The sequence below is a fragment of the Amblyomma americanum genome, chromosome 8, assembly GCF_052857255.1.
Source record: "Amblyomma americanum isolate KBUSLIRL-KWMA chromosome 8, ASM5285725v1, whole genome shotgun sequence".
Taxonomy (NCBI): Eukaryota; Metazoa; Arthropoda; class Arachnida; order Ixodida; family Ixodidae; genus Amblyomma; species Amblyomma americanum.
The window spans coordinates 34415241-34432485 of record NC_135504.1 but is presented as its reverse complement, the minus strand read 5'-3'; the positions used below and the strand labels follow the sequence as shown (position 1 = coordinate 34432485).

General features: G+C 44.4%; 1 protein-coding gene across 1 annotated transcript in view; it reads left to right on the top strand.

Moving 5' to 3' along the window:
* Window positions 1-2663: 2663 nt before the first annotated feature.
* The window catches only part of HDAC6 (histone deacetylase 6), a 41537-nt gene continuing 26955 nt past the window's right edge, over window positions 2664-17245 (top strand). Inside the window, exons 1-13 of the mRNA XM_077634400.1 lie at window positions 2664-2798; window positions 2931-3102; window positions 4744-4902; window positions 7044-7084; window positions 8567-8666; window positions 9000-9071; window positions 11639-11769; window positions 13204-13272; window positions 14014-14140; window positions 15259-15324; window positions 15393-15452; window positions 15636-15725; window positions 16832-16941. Of these exons, the coding sequence (XP_077490526.1) occupies window positions 3052-3102; window positions 4744-4902; window positions 7044-7084; window positions 8567-8666; window positions 9000-9071; window positions 11639-11769; window positions 13204-13272; window positions 14014-14140; window positions 15259-15324; window positions 15393-15452; window positions 15636-15725; window positions 16832-16941 (1076 nt within the window). The 5' untranslated portion in view covers window positions 2664-2798; window positions 2931-3051. The remainder of the gene's footprint in view (window positions 2799-2930; window positions 3103-4743; window positions 4903-7043; window positions 7085-8566; window positions 8667-8999; window positions 9072-11638; window positions 11770-13203; window positions 13273-14013; window positions 14141-15258; window positions 15325-15392; window positions 15453-15635; window positions 15726-16831; window positions 16942-17245) is intronic.

The window sequence follows — 17245 nt, the reverse complement described above, 5'->3', positions numbered from 1 at the left end:
CAAGTACATGTCCATTTGTACCAGTGCCACTTTGCATCATTTGTACAAAGGCGCCTAATCATGCAATTGCTGTATGACCTATAGTGATGAATCGTTGAGAGGATATGAACGGGAGAACTAACTCATCCCGGTGAATGTATTTTTAGCATAGATGGGCTTTCGAGTCTTCCAAACGCGGTCACAGATATACAAGACAAAATCTAGAAGGGGTCCTTGCAGAACTCTCAGGGAACCTGTTAGGATGGCAGTGTGTTTGTGTGTGCGAGTATGGATGGAAGGGTCGAAGGGACGTGTTATCTGTTGATAAATAAGAACACATGCCTATTTTCGTCTGTAAATAAGGTATGCAGCCAATCACTGACTTCTACCAATCAGGTGGCAGTTTTAAATAACCAGCTAGTTAACCAGCAGTAATATAAATGGAATTGACTGGCATTACCATCTTTGGAGAGAAGAAAAAACAGGCCATTCCACTAATGCTTTGAGTGTTGCAAATGACGTAACTTTTGCCCTGCAGTTGGCGACGCACAAACTGTTACCAGCCAGCATGGCGGCAACTGCCATCACGCAGTCAGAATATGATACCCCCTTTCAACCCACTACTCTACGTGCCTTCCCAGTTAAAATAAACCCATTGGAACCAATCCCATTTCTAACTGGTTCCAATTGGAATGGTGGAACGGACTAACCAGTTGGACCAACTGGGATTCCAATTGGTGAGCCCAGTTGGTCTTACCCATTGCATCCAATTGGATCTGTCCAGCTGCACCCACTGTATCCATTAATGTTTGCATAGTTGATAAACAAGGTAGAACTAATATAAGAGCTATCAGCAACTTAACCTGCTAAATTGTATTCATCATCTCCACCACCACAGCGGTCCAAATTAAATAACTGCGCTCAGTGGGCAAGTGCCACTGGCCGCGCAGCATGAGAGCCTCATAAATGGGGTGTATAAGTTGGAACTGTGTTCTTTGGATGTACATATTGAGGTAATATAGCGCTACTAGAGTCTGAATTTGGAGTGTTTCTCGTGTGTGATATATGCGCATCTGTTGGTGTTGATTGGCATAGAAGTATGCTAATTTCAATTCTGCAGTAAAAATGCTGATTAGCACTGGGCACAGCGTCTCCTTGCACTCCTCACAAATCAGTTTTCGTTTTGCACATTAACAATATGTTAAGTTGCAGAAATATTTCTCACACTGCATATTTTGCGAAACTTAACTGTGAGCTAGCTATATATTTATTTCCTGGGTGCAGTAACTGCCTGGCCTAATGGGTCCAATTGGCTGAGTCAGTTGGGTCCAATTGGTCAGGTGGCTAAAAACACAACTGGAACCAATTGGTTCCAATTGGAAGGTCCAGTTAGAACCAATTGGAAGATCCAATTGGAACCAATTGAAATTTCCAATTGGTTTCAATGTTCTTTTTTTTTTTTTTTACTGGGTTGAGACCTTATGGCTCAACCGACGCGTCCGGGCCCCTCCTCACAAACACCTTTCTCGCAGGATGCCTACATGCTCTGCTGAATCCAGAGTTTTCCAACCTCCAACAGCTGCCTTGCACAATTAATGTTGTTTAATTATGAATGCATGCTCATGGTGTGGCGCCATCCCTACATTTCTCCATATCACATGGACATATGCGCCCATAAACCACACCACCTAAAGCCGCCCAATGCGGCCTTGGAGCAATGGGAGGTGCGCCTGACCAGCGGCACCCTGGAAAACCAGGCACAGTTGCGCTCATTGCCATCTGGGCGTCGGCCAGAGTCACTATTGTTATATCTTCATACAACATCAACAACAACAGATGACGCCAGCTGCTTTGTTGTTGTTGCCTTCGTGACATGGCACATGTACCCACGACGGGGGATTGGCCAGGGTTCAGCTGCTTTGCTCCAACCACCTTCTCCTTCCTTCTCAGTAGTAAGTGGTTTTATTATCATAATAATAAAAAGGAAGCAAAATATTTTTGCTAGCCCCGGCATCTGCCATCGATACTGAAGCACCTGAGCTGGGGCAGCGGAAATAAAGAATAGCAGGCAGAATGGAGAAATGAAATGAAAGAGGTGAGGGGACTGGAAGAGAGGACAGGAGGAGATTCTTCCTTCTCAATAATGAATATTCATTCCTTCCTTCCTTCCTTCCTTCCTTCCTTCCTTCCTTCCTTCCTTCCTTCCTATTTTAAGTGCATTTTTACGTCACCGAACGGAAGAGCCACACCACCATCATCACTCAACGTCATTTTACTGCCCCCTTTGCGTTCTTTATAAGCAGTGTTTTTCTACTTCACTTGGTGTTTCTTTTTTTGGTCCGCGCGGGTCGGAAACTGACTGCGGTGTTTAATAATGCCGAACTAATACATAGCAAGTAAATGCGGCTTTTGTGCGAGACATAGAAGGTTGAGGGTAACCTAAATCAGTGGCACGGCCGCTTGACGCAAAGCGTGTCAGTGGCTTCTTTTCTTCCTTCGTCACAGAAACACTTCCACAACGCACATAATAAGGGTGCCTCTGCTTTATATGTTACTATGGGACAGTGTAGATGAAGGGTCGCAAGTAACAAAAAAAAACACCCATTGGGGGCGCCATCTGGTAGAAAGTTAACGAACTCTAAACTTTCGTTTTCGCCTTTCGCTCGCCTGGCTCGTCACGACACTTTTTTTTTTTTGCAAGTTCGGGACGCGACCGTCAACTGATAAATGCAGAGTCACGTGTAGGCTGGCTGTCACGTGCGGCGGTGCACTGCGGCTGCACACCGCAGAGCTTCGGGACTTATATATATGAAAAAACGGTAAGCTGTATTTACTGCTAGCTGAAAACCTTAGCTTGCATGCGTCGAGTTATTTGCCTAGAGAGCATTCACTCGGAGTTCTCATGCGACAGGGGCGTTACAACACGTGTCGTTGTTTGTTTTCACGTGAAGGACGGTGGCGCGGAAGAGTGTGCTGCAGCTGAGCGGAGAACGACACCGGCTGTCAACCGCGGTGTAACAAGGCTCGTAGGTGGGATTCGTTCGTTCTGTAAGCTCGGCGCTCCAGTCAAGGATGCCCATTACCGACCACGAAGGCGGGGGAGACGGCGCTGTCAAATCGGCGGTGAGTTTGGTTCGACGCCCATGCATGCCGCTGTAAACGTCAGCAACCATGCTTTCGCAGCTGCAGCTGGGGACGGCTGTTCCACGGTAACTTGTCGGTTATGGATGCGAGGTATCACGGCCGGAGCAGCACAGCTGCAACAGTTTGCCGCGCGTCTTTTTTTGTGACTGGTGCTAATTGAGGTGGTTAATTGGCGTTTAACAAAGGGAAGCCAGGCGTTCGCACGCACAATTGTTATTGAACAAAGTGTTAATCATGGATTCGAGTGCCTGAGCAGGTGTTTTTTGTTGTTGTTACTCGCTGTTTTCAAGAATTTGTGACTGCTGGTTGACTGACGTCTTGCGCTAGTTGGTTGAGCAGGTATTAATTTATTAATTTGATACAGCTGTAGGTAGTTACATTTACTGACGAACTTGTGATCTATGCTGCTCAGTTGCAAGTAGCGTTACAGCACATGTCATATGCAGTGCGATACGAAAAAAACGTTATAGTAGCGTAAGGCAAGGGAAAAGAAATAATTCGCCACACAGTGACCATGCAGGTGCAGCATGTGCAGTGTTAATTGTTGCCCTTCTGGAATGAAACGGTAATGCCAGTGTGTAGGTATGGCCATGCAAATAATTTTTGCTTTAAGCAGGGATGAGGTCTTCTGGGCAACACGTTAAATAAAGAGGCTGTAGTTACAGCCTGGCTTCAAATCACGAGTGAAATGGTGCATGCAGTAATGAGGTGTGCATTGATTAAAGCAAGGAAACTCAAAAGCAATATATTTTCTAGAGATAAGGAATTGAAGTGTGTAAACGATAGCAGATTGAGTGCAAAGGTGTTTAAGTGTCTGTACAGAAAGAGCATTGACTTGGAGCTGAGAAAATAGCTTGATAGCTTATCAGGACGCGGAGTGAACATATTCAGTTGAAGTATAGAAGAAGCTGAAGACATCGTCTAGGCAAAATGTGCTGTGAAGGAAGTTGCTTACTGACAAACAAGTTTAATAGGAAAGCAAGACATGATGTCGAGCTAGTTGGTTCATAGATTCAGCAATTTAAATGTTGAGCGAAGGACCACTTTTCACAAAATAAATTCAGTTTGATATCTTGTGCTTCGTGTGTATGTCTTTGTGCCTCTTTTTGTCTCTATTCTTTGCGCAGTTTTATAATTGCTTAATTGGGAAATGATATTCAGCGGAAGTTCAGAGCACTCTGTTCCTTTAAAGGCTATTGTATAATGCAGTGTGTGAAAGGGAATGTATGTAAGAATATGAATAACATATTGGCTGCAAAAATGATGAAAGTGTTCAGATGCCTTCTATTGCAATGTTGGATTACTTGCTCAGGTGTGTTGTGCGAATGTGGGTTTCCCTCAGTTTCATTGATAGTGAAGTTAATAAGATTCAACACAAATGCTGAGTAGAGGTAGTTTACGGAAGCTCTGCCTCCTATTTTCCATTTCAACTACTTTACTGAGGCAAATGTCAGCCGGGTGTTTGATCAAAGCAGTTTTTTAAAGTTGTCAAGATAGAGATGCCTGTGAGTGAGGCGGTGGGTACAGACGAATGAAATGGTTGTCTCAGTGTGGTTCGGGGAAGTTGAATCACACTGCTATAGGTGTGTTGTGCAAAGCATTGTGCACTTGACTCAACAGATGGGTACAGGCGAAGGTACAGGCCTGGTTTACGATGAACGCATGGCAGAACACCGCAGCCTCTGGGACAGCCGGCACCCCGAGCGCCCTGAACGGCTGACGGTCAGTTACCAGCGCTGCGACGACTATGGACTGGTCGACCGTTGTGTCCGTATACCCGTAAGTGCCTTTGATGCTGCGAGATATGTTTATTAGTTGTGTGGCTTACAAAACTATTTCAGAAAGTGGACAGCTTTGGTGATTATTTTTCAGAAACTATAGCATGCAGTTAATTGGCAGGTTTGCTGCAGGTTGAAATGACCTTTGAACACAGTAGTTGCAGCATTAGTAGTACAGTTAAAATTTTATAAGCATCCCGTTAATCATGTTGAAAGGTTTTGCTACACCAATATTGAATCGCAATTTGTAGTAACGTGTCATGAAACAAGAATTGCATTTCATTCATTGAATCTGTTACTTGGCTATAGACTTTTTCATTTTGTTGAGGTAAGCCAGCCTCAAGTTATGGCGGTCTTGTGCAGCGATTTTGAAGTGAACAAGAACTCCCCGTCATCTCGGCTGTGGTTAGATGTGATACACACGACTCTCAGTGAAGCCATTGTGCCGGCTACGTGATTTCTCATAATTTGTAGTTATTAATGAACTTCACGAATAGCATTCATATTGAGGGGTTTGAGCATGAGTTTGAATACGCAACACATGCATATGCTTTTATGGCAATGGCAAAAGATTCACCAGAAGTATGCATATTTATACTTAACAAGATTTTTTTCAAAAACAATTTTAGAGTTTAGGGGGACATACTGCCTATGCAAGCTCTGCAGGATGAAATTTGTCGCAGAAAATCTGAACAAGATGAAAACTCTTTTGTGATAGGCCCTCGTGAATTAAAATTTTGGTTCCGTCACTTAGCAGAAATTCTTCTCCGTACAGGTGGTAAACGTGACGAAGGTAATGTTTGCCATCTGAACCTTTTTGGCCTTTCTTGTGTTTGGAAGAAAGGTGCTCAGAGGTGGAGCAAGAGCTAGTCTTTAATGCGACCTTCAATTTTTTTTGCAAAAACTGCTTAAGTTAGCCTGTTTGCAAAAAAAAAGTAAAATTTACAAACAAGATGGTGTCTTTAATGCGAGATTTTGCCTTTGGGTGAAAGTGAAAAGTCTTGTTCAGAAGCAAAATATGACACACCATTTACTAGTTAGCAGAGCACAGGCTAATACTGGAAGCAACTTGCTGCGCTATTCAGGTACACATATGTTGTCACATTTCGGATGTAACACATAATAGCTCAGTGGCTATGGCATTCCACTGCTGATATTGCTGGTTAAATTAGGGCCAAGGAGTCTGATTTTCAGTGTAATCAAAATGCGATGACGCTTGTATGCTGAGCTTTTAGCACATGCTGATGAACCACACATGGCTAAAACTAATTTGGAATCCTCCTCTGCGATTGGCTTTCACTTCCAACAAACGGCAGTTGTGCCTTCAAAGTGAAATTAAACTGCACATATATTCAGGCTCTTTCGGCTAAGATCTACCTTGTTTTCCGTTTGCGTCTTGGTCGTCTTTTTTGCGTTTGACTTGACACAGGTAGAGGAGTATAGACGCCTAATTTTGGTGACATATTTTCTTCACTATAATGATGCAGAGGACACTTACGTGCATGCATCGCCATGTACTATTCTCCTTCGACTGCTAAATAATTTATAATCGAATGTCTTTCTCGTGCTGTTTTGGTTTCAACAGCTGAACGATGGCTGTGACGTCAAAGAGAGGTTATAGGTCACACGAGGCATGAAATGACTGCGATATAATCGCTGCTTCATCGTTTTAATTAACTACAGTGCTGAAGCCAGCCTTCCTCAAAAGTCGGAATGACAACAAATGTAGAAACACTGATTATATTGCAGTTTTTCATGCCTCACATGACCTATAACCTCTTTGATGTCAGTCATCGTTCGAAACAGCACGAGAAAGAAACTCAATTATAAATTATTTAGCGGTCGTAGGAGAATGCCAGGTGGTAATTCATGTACTATAATAATGCCTTATGCATCATTACAAAGAAGAAAACATGCACCCAAAGGTTAGGTGTCTATACTCCTTTAGTACATTGCCAAGATGTCTCATTTGAAACAACAGATGTCTGGTTGATATATTTTGTAAAAAGTGTGCCTCTTGGTACCTTGCAGCACATGTGCAGCTTAATCTGTGCATCAATCTTGCATTACAGACCTTGCATATCAGTTGTGACAGTACCATGATAAACGACGAGTGAAAGAGTATGTGTGCTTTTATTGCAGGCTCGGCGGGCTGAGGAAGCAGAGGTCTTGGCCTTGCATGAGTGAGTAGCTGCCGCTGTACATCAGCCTGCGGTGAAAGGGAAATGTATCACCAGTGATTAAAGGATGCTACGCAGCACAATAGGGCACCGCCTTCACTGTAGCAAAAATTGATTACGAAGTTTCTTAAAAGCATACCATTCGAGGTACTAAGCACCTTTTAGTTTGTATAGGGTTATAAGTTTTTAGTATTTGCATGTGACTTGAAGGACTTATTAACATGGTCAATGTGCACGTAATAGTGAAATAGGCAAACTCTCCTGTAGACGCGAATTTACACAGCACTGATGTGCTCCCACATCTTGTTTCATTGGAATGTCGTATTCATAGAATGTATGATATTGTACTTAGATACCGTAACTACTCAAATAATGAATGCACCGATTATTTCACTTTGCAAAGTGTACAGTTTGCTAGTATATTACCCTGCGTAATGAATGCACCCTTCAAATTTTTCTCAACTTTGGAGGGAGAAAAGTGTTTTTGAAGTGAGTAGATATGGTACATAAGGTTACTCCTGAAGGTTGTATTTATCGTGACTGATAACAGTAAAATGTGCTAAGGGCGGGGTGCTTGCTAATCAAACAAACTGCTTTCATCACTTGGAAGCTGCACTTTGCAAGCTTCCTCCCCCCCCCCCCCCCCCCTCTTTTTTTTTACACTATATAATGTACTGAATGGCAAGGGAGTTCACTTACCGAGATGAAAGGGCAAGGTTAGAACCTTTGCAATAAAGCACTGTTGATGGCAAGTTATTGGGTTTCATTAATGCCGATTAATATGTGTAGACTAATTAAAAAAATAGCCTTACTAGTGTTAACGATGGTTTAATATCCGTTGATGTTTTTCCTCTCTTGCGACAGTGTAGTATACTGCACTGAGTAAAGTGGGACCCCACTAATTCAAATTCATCCAATTCCAAACGGCACTTTGGTTTCATCATCAAGTGTATTGAAAAGGCTTTGCTTTCAGTTTGAATAATTGATCAGTCAATTGTACAAGCTGTTGCATTCCAAATGGAGGCAGATGTAAATGGTTCTCTCGTTTAAGCTGCTGGCTCATTTTGCTCATCAATTAAACATTCGCAGTGTTTCGTGCTGGTTGCTATATAATAATGCATTGCTTGCCTGTTTTGTACAACATAAGTAAATGACGCTCTGCTTAGAGGAGTGCTGTATCAGGAAGGCAAAATTTCACATTCACGAACAGATCACCATCTACGACAAGAAAGACAGAAGACATTGCCTTTTCAGGAACACATGGTATCATGGTTCTCGCTTGTGTGATGTACTGTGTTTATGTTAAACCTAAACAAACTCCATTCCTCAGTGCCATTGGTATGCGAGACCTTGGGGCAAACATTTGTGTGGTTTAAGAGGGTGTAGCGTTGTTATGGGCCTTCACTGCTCTTTGGTGCAAATACTTCAGCACCTCTGGTTGCACCGGTTGGTTTCATGGTTTGAAAACTACGTTGCACGGTGCAGGCAGGCACACTTGGAGCAGCTTAAGGAGACCGCTGGCAAGACAGACACTGATGCCCTGGAGACCTTCTGTGCGCACTTTGATTCGATATACATCCACCCGGTAAGCACTGTTGCTTCCAATCTCGTCTCTCCTGACAGGGATTACTGGTTATGTACTTGTTGAATGAGTCGTGCTGATGTGAGTTATGGTGGCGTGCTGTCGCGATATGTTTCATGCCTTTAGGATGCCACTATTTCGGCCCTTGTAATGCTGTATAAGTCACTTAATGCTTGCATGGCCCTCTATATCTGTTTGTCTGGAGTATCATAATGAAGAAGTAAGGGTTTTCTTGATGCTCCTGCACTTCTTGAAGGACTATCTCAAGCATGTGCTGTGTACCTAAGACGCTTCTGGAAACAACTTTGCTGATGTGGATTCTGTTTGTGTTGGCAGAGGACATTCGAGCTGGCTTTGCTTGCTGTGGGTTGCACCGTGGACCTGGTGACAGCCGTCGTCAAGGGAAAGGCAGGTTGCTCTTCACATCTTCACTTTTCTTTCTTGCGTTGCTGCAAAAAAGCACTGCGCAGAGGCGAACGCAGCAGATCCGACGCTGATTGGGAACTTTTTTAGTCTTTGAGCTATTGAGGAACAGGACACAGATGCTGTCAAAATGAGTGCGCATACTTTTCCCAAAGTATTTGTGGCTGACAGGGCTTGCAGGGCTTGCAGTACATTTTGGTTTGATTTCCAAGATTGCATGGAAGACGCGTCAAACAGTAGTCCTCCAGGGTATCAGTGAACATCCAAAACATCAGTGCACTTAAGCACCTACGTTTACCTGAGCCCCCTGTGACAAGACATCAACGCAGGCAGAAAGGACTAGCGAATAAATTTTTACTAATTTGATTTCGGTCAAAAACTCATTTCTGGATTTTATTTTATTTATTGATACTGTCAGCCGTAAGGCCGTTACAGGGTGGATGCATACAATTGAATACGTACACACAGCCACAAGTACACAAACAGTGTTTACAAACTGATAAGGAACATGTCTTCTAAATTTGGTCTTGATCTGTGCTGTAGAAATGTTTAAAATTAAGTGTTTTCCTATGAAGATCGGAAGTGAGGTGTTGCTGGTATAGTCCCGTAGAAACGTTGTTTCCGACATTCAACACAATGGCAAACAGAATATCGCAATTTGTTTAATTCTTTCTGACCTGCTAAGGCATTTTGTGAAGAATGTGGCAGAAACACACCAAAAATAGAAGGAAAAGCTATATAATCATGGCCTTGCAAGCCATAATATGTGGGTAAAATAAAACTAAAGTCAGTGGTTAGCGAAATGCATCTGGTGACTTCTAAATGTGGATTCGTAGCCTTTATTTCTTAAGACAACCTTCGTTTTATTGCCGTCTATGCCACTTATCTTTACTGTCCAGCTTATCTTTGCGAGTTCCCATCCATGGGCAAAGTCTCTCTAGGGTTCAGTAACAGCAAAATAAGGAACACTACGGCATTCTATCGAAGAAGGTCCCACCTATGGAGAAAGTATTTCTAATTGACAAAAAAAAACCCGTCAAGCAAGAAACAATTGCTAAAATCTTTGAAATTGTGTTTCTCAGTTTCGAATTTATGGAGCATGCTGCACATTTAGGAAAACTACTGTTTCCATATTATGCATTCAAAATTGATTTTGAAGGTGTTTTCTCAACAAAAATTCTCTTGAGGAACAAGCTAAGGTACTTATCATGCTCAGCCGTTCGGTTTTTATGGCAAACAGCAAAATTTTGAAATAGCACTGACAGCAAAACAACCAAACTGTGCTGCGATTTTTTTGGTCTAAGACAACTATCTCTTGCCCTTATCCTGTACAGGGGTCTTCTCATTCTCAACTCTGCTGGAAAGTGTCAACAAATCAGTTTTCCTAAACTGACATACTCGCTGGCTCGTTGTGATGCCAACAATTTTTTTCACACTCACAGTGCAATGTTTAACTTTCGGTAATGTTCTGAAGGCACAAGGATACACCATCGCTGAAAACTTCATAAAAATCGACGCAGTGATTCAGAAGTTGACCCGCATACCCACTTGCATTGTTGAAAGCATCGTCATCGTATAGACGCGTGTAAGGGCCACACTTTTTGTTCCTGATTTGAGGGCCAATTTTTCGAGGTGCGGCCCACCAGTCAAAGAATGCGCGGCATTTATTCTACGTTCAGTTGTCACTCGTGGAGTATTCCGACTCTGAGCTGGTGCCGTGCTCTGTGTCGCGCGGCATGTCCGCTGTCAACACGTAGCCGTTGTTCCGCGCTTTCATCACATAGCAGAGCAGCTTTTCTTCCAGTTCGGGAAACTTGTACTGCTCGCCTCGGAAAGCACGCTTTTTGCAGCTTGTGTTCCTCAATGCATACTTTCGATTGCACCAGCGTCGGACGCTCTTCTCGGCCACATTGAATTTCCTGCTTGCCGCACGCTTGCAGTGTTCGACAGCTAACTCCCAGCCGTGTGGCTATTAAGGTGCTTGTCTATCGTGCTGAAAGTGCAACGCTCGGCGGCAGCAGGCGAAAGCCACAGCTCCCGTGCCTTTCACAGCCACAGAAGGCTGGAGCTGGTGATACTAATGCCGATATGGATAGCGGGAGCTCGTGGCAGAAAAAAAAGGTTGACAATGATGGTGATGAGCCGCGGCCTCTGGCGCCATCCGTGGGCGGCACCTGGAAGCTCCTGTGCGCATGCGCCGCCTCCGCGACCAAGCACACCGTTGCTCGCAGCCGGAGCTGATCGCGGAGGCCGTGACGCGTGCATTTCGAAGGCTATTCTCGCTTGTGTCGTGGAAAGTTTGAGTGCGGCCCTTACACTGATTTTTTTTAAAATATTTCCTTTTGGGAAAACAGGGTGCGGCCCTTACAGGCATTTATACAGTAATTTGTTATCACATATCAGAGTTTTTGTGTTTTGCCCTGAGTCAGAAGACACCACAATAGCCCAATCCGCCTTTTTTCTTAAGGCCGTTCTGAGCATTAAAGACAAAATAAAAACTGAAAAGTCAAAAGTTTTAGTCACAAGCCCGTCCTGCTTCTCGTGTTGTGCAGGTTCGTAATGGCATGGCCCTAGTCCGGCCACCTGGCCACCACGCCATGCGCAACGAGTACTGTGGCTACTGCTTCTTCAACAACGTGGCCCTGGCTGCCAAGCACGCCCTCGACAAACTACATGTGAAGAAGTGAGTCGTCGCTCGACTTGTTCACCCCCCGGAAATGCTGCTCATTTCAGTTTAATTTTCTCGAAGAAATACATCTAGGGAGTGTTCTTTCATGGGTGCAGTGCAGCAAGACAGTTGCTTGCAACTGGTTTGCTAGCCCTCTTGCACAGAAACATAAATCTTGTTTGTAGTGTACTGTACCTGAAGGTAAGGTAGTTAGGTGAAGCATTGTGCTTTGTTCGTAGGCACTTTTCACATTTCTTTCCAGCCTGATAGTACAAGGGGTCCTGTTTCGGGGACACCGATTCTCTTGCAATGCTATTTCACAGCCATTTAGGCAGTTCGTAGGCTGTCTACAGACAGGGTATAGGCTGTCTCTGGAAACTTTTGTGAGCGTGTGCTGTCTCACGAAACTAGCTGTGCTCTCACGATACTACAGGATGACGGTGTAGTCTGTAGAATAGATCCCTGCTATAGTAAACTTGCGTGTAATAAAAACACAGGTACAGTAAAGTGAAACTGCAGTCCCTTTTCGGCTTCCATAGACAACTGTCCTTTTTTATTTATAGTAAAGACATCATTAATAAAGAAATGTTAGGGTAAAGAGCATTTGACCTTGGGCACGTACTTCCCGCGGAATGATGACATCACAGCGCACAAGTGTTCTATGATATCTCATAGAGCAACAGATATGGAATGGCACAATCGCAAAAGCAACAGTCAGTGCAAACAGATTTCAAAAACGATGAAGCGGTGTTTTTTTTTTTAAATTTTCTTTTGGGGGGGTGCTTAGCCGTCAGTGTTGTGGGCTGCGAGGAAGTCAACTTTTCGAAGGCCTCAGGAGCTTGAGGCAAAGCGTTCGCACAGGGGGTGGGGAAGAAAACTGGCTATGAACTTGGGTAAGCAGGCAGCGGCGTGGGCCACTGAAAAAGGTTGTAGCACTGGGTGGTGCAAAGCACAAAGTAGTGGCGGAAAGAAACGGAGGTGCAGCGGTTCTGCATGGGGGGGCTTGGCACACTTGATTGTGTCACATGCATTTCATAACTATTGCCTTTTAAATTACAGCGAGGTAACGAAAAACGACACCATGTTCTCGCAACACTTTCGTTTTCATATGAGCTCAAGCTCCACTCGCATTATATTTATGGCTGCATTACAGTTGCGCAGATGTTGTACTTCCACAGGACTGAAAATAAAATCATTAGCACATAATGAGATGATTAGAAAATGAGATGATTAGAAGGTGTTTCTGATCACTGATCACTGTGCTTAGTAAGGAGCCAAATTTCCAGAGAGGATTTTTAGAGCCATGGAATCGCCAACAACTGATGTAGCAAAGACGCGGATATAGTGAATATTTTTGCTAGTCCAAGCAAAACTGCAGAGAGGTTTTGCAGTAATAACAATTACCCTGCCCAAGTTGCAATTGACCTGCCATTCTTCGTGTCTGCACAGGGTGCTGATTGTGGACTGGGACGTTCACCACGGACAGGCCACCCAATATGCATTCTACGAGGACCCCCGGTGAGCTGTTTTTTTGCCACTGCTTTTGTCCACTGGCAGCCGAGTCAAAGGTTTTATATCATGTGAGGGACTGTTGGCTTCTTCATGTGACGAGTGAAGGATATGTAGGAACAAAGAAGGTGTTAGAGGTGGACTTCGAAGGGGAAAAGGGACGAGGAGAAGGGAACTAAAGTGAGAAATGTATCTTCAGGAGACGTTGTCAGCGGACACAGTTCAGGAAGAAGCAAAGGAGACTAATCAGAAACAACCCCACAGAAACGGATATAAGATGGAGAGTGGTATCATGAAGGGCATCGAAATAGTGTGTATTTCAGGTATCAAAACTAAGAAGCGAGCAGGTGAAGCAGTGCAAGTTTTGCTAAACAAGCAGGCTTTCACTTGTGCGACTCAAGGCAGTAAGCAGTGATCTGCAATTCTTAAAAGGTCAACTGTGTGTACAGAGTCACCACATGGCATGAAATGTATTCTTTGCTCTTTCAGTCTGACAAGAATGCAGTTAAGATGAACTAAACTTGGCTTTTCTTTGTCATGTTCAGGTCATTTCGTGTTCAGTTTGTTGCAACCTGTGTTGTGCACGTCCTCCGACCTCTTTTTCTTCCTGTGCTGATTCTCCTTTTGTCTGTTGCCATGTTGTTGGCTTCTGTGAGTGCCTGCCTCATCTGTGGACCAGAAATGCGGGTCTGAGTGTGATCTAAGTCACTCTGACAATGAGACATTCTCCTGACCTTCCCTACTGTGCAGGGTTCTGTATTTCTCCGTTCACCGATATGAGCACGGCGAGTTCTGGCCTGAGCTGCGGGAGTCTGACTTCCCGTATGTGGGTCGGGGCACTGGTGCAGGCTACAACATAAATGTGCCCCTCAATCAGGTGCGTCCCCTTCTGACATTGCCTTTCATTTGCTGTGGAGGCAGAGGCTTGTGCGGTTTCGTTTTTGTACATAGTACAGGGGACAAAACACGTCTAGAATGCCCTAGCTGTGTGCTTCGACTGCAAATGCAGTCCATGAAGCTGCTGAGGTGACTGGCAAGATGAGAAAAGACTGCGCAGTCCCGTCAGCATAGACTAGGATTAGCACATCCAGCCAATCCAATCTGTCTCAAACCATGCATTATCATTATGGTTGCCACATACGTAAGTTTAAGCACACAGATTGGGTGCTGTAGACAAGCATTTTGCCCTTGGTATTGCTTCTTGAGGCTGGTAGAGATGCTTTCCTGGTCAAAAACCAGGTATAGCTAAGGCCACGGAGGAAGACTATATAGGAGTGGAAACTCTGCTGTCTGTGGCGACCAGAAAAGGTCACAAGCCCGCGGCGCCACTATCATGCTGGCGGCCTGGAAAGAAATTACCGCCTGTTTCGGTTGCCAAGGTCGAGCGTGTTGCTCCCGTACGGCCGTGCGCGCCTGACTTCTAATGAGGGCACTCTCGCGCGCTTCTTTACCGCTGGTAGCCCGAAGAGCAACTGGTGCTACGCTTCAACCATTTGAGCACAGGCACTGACAAGAATTGTTGCTGTTTGCCCATTTCTGATATGTATGCCATTGGGTTCTGTTCAAACCAAGGAATGTAATAAGGGTAAAATTATCTTTCTGTCAATCATAGAACTTAAGTTATAGGGTTTTGAAGTTGTTGCTTGCCGTCTGCTTTGAGCGCGCTGAAGCCGCCTGCCCGGGCGCTGCATATTTTTTTTTTTCGCTGCTGCTTCTATGATGCGCTGCATGGCGCCACCACTGCATGCGACCCCGTCAACGCATACTATTGTGACTTTATCTGGTCGTCTGCGCTCGCTCACGCTGACGGGAGTTTCACCTCCTATGTAGTCATGCTCCGTGGCTAAGGCATAAGATACTTTACATCACTGAATCTATAATTATTTTGGAATAAGAAACTAACCATTGGCTTCCATACTTCGTTGTTAACTTAGCTCTGCTTGTCCTAGAGGATGACTTTACAAGCTTGCTTATGCGAGCACATTCCTGTCACAGGTGGGCCTCGGGAATGCCGACTACCTGGCCATCTGGCACCAGCTGCTACTGCCAGTGGCATACGAGGCAAGTCGCACTTGTCGCTAGGTGCTTGCAACAACCTCTCACTGGCTGCCACCTCTTCTGTTTTACAGTTCCAGCCGGAACTGGTGCTCATCTCTGCCGGCTATGATGCGGCTCTTGGATGTCCCGAGGTGAGTGGCAACTGATCGTAACAGCAGTGCGTAATGCAGTCCCTCGGACAGTGCCCTCAGTCAGTGGATTTAGCCTTTCTGCATGAATAGAAGTGGAACAGTGTAAAAGGCATGAAAATAGAGCGAGTAACGTAGAGCATGGCATAGCACTGTCTGAAGAGGTGCCATGTACGCCATGTGCAGGGCCTCATGCGCCTTTCACCAGCTGCTTATGCTCACCTGCTGCACCCACTGATGGCTCTGGCAGGAGGCCGCGTCTGCGTGGTTCTTGAGGTAGGTGCATTACAATCCCGCTTTTGTACAAGCTTGTTTAATTCCTGTGTGGATATCTGTGCATCCTTTGTTGGTCTTCACTGATAGCAGCCAGTCACAGTGCCAGAGCAAGTCCGGCATTTTGTAGTTGCAAGATTGCGTTACATTAAGGGGAGAGCCTGGTCTTGAAAAAAAAAAAATTATTAATGCAATCACAGTTAAGATATGTTCAGGGAACATGTATTTTTGTGTGCCGATTCTAAATATGTCATTTAATTTCACGTAAAACTATTCCTTGAGCACATGTAATTTTTTGCATGTATTTTGTGAAGAGCTTTGAAAAATATTTGCTGCGGGAAACTTTCTGATATGTATGCCATTGGGTTCTGTTCAAACCAAGGAATGTAATAAGGGTAAAATTATCTTTCTGTCAATCATAGAACTTAAGTTATAGGGTTTTGAAGTTGTTGCTTCAGAAATGTGAAGAAAAGTGTGTATTTCTGTTTCTGAAGTGGCAGCTTCACTACCCTATAAATCAAGTTCTGTGATAGCCAGGATGATAATTTTACCCTTATTGCATTCGTTGGTACCAAGAGAACCCAATGGCATACATTTCAGCGAGTTTCCCACAGCAAATTTTCTTCAAAGCTATTCGCAAAATACTTGCATAAAAATTACATGAGCTCAAGGAATTGTTTTACATGAAATTAAATGGTACATTTGCAATCAGCGTGCAAAAATACATGTTCCCTGAAGATTTCATAACTATGACTACATTAATAAAACTTTGTTTTCAAGACCAAGCTCCCGGGATCCTTAAACGTGTGTTGCAAAACTTTTGCGTACAAAGGCATGACCGGTCGTGTAGCTTGCCTGCACCATGGCAAAAACTCTCGGCACTTTTAGGTGGTACCAGGATCACATCTATTTTCACTAAACATATTAAGGAAGCTGTGCAGTTCCAGGTAAAATAACTGCTCTAAATCCTATTCCATTCCATTTTTGTATTCACAGACATCACTCGCTGAAGCGACACCATGCCTTGGGATCTTTTTGGCCTAGCTTTCTGCTGTAGCCATGTGACTGCTTTTGGGTTGATGTTGTTAACTGTGGCGTTTTCCTGTTAGGGTGGCTACTGTGTGCCATCGCTGGCAGAAGGCGTGGCGCTGACACTTCGCACCTTGCTCGGGGACCCTTGCCCTAGTCTGCCACATCCTCTGGGCCCTGTCAGTGATAGGCAAGTTGCATTCCTGTCTCCTCCTTTGTTCATTAAGGGGGGGAAAGGGCAGTGAGCTTCAGCCAGAAGCATAAAATCCATGCTGGGAAAGGGAAATGGCTGATGTCATTTTGTCTCTCCTCTCTTTTCTCACTACGGGCCTTTCTTTTGCCTGCTAGTGAAAAGCTTTGGCGATTCCTTGCCGGACAGTATTTTGAATGTCGTCACTAGCCTTTGTGCTGACCGGTTTAATGCAGTAACATTAGAAGTCTTGTCACGGGAAAAACCCAGCATTTTTGTCTGTCGCAAAATTCGCTGATTGGTT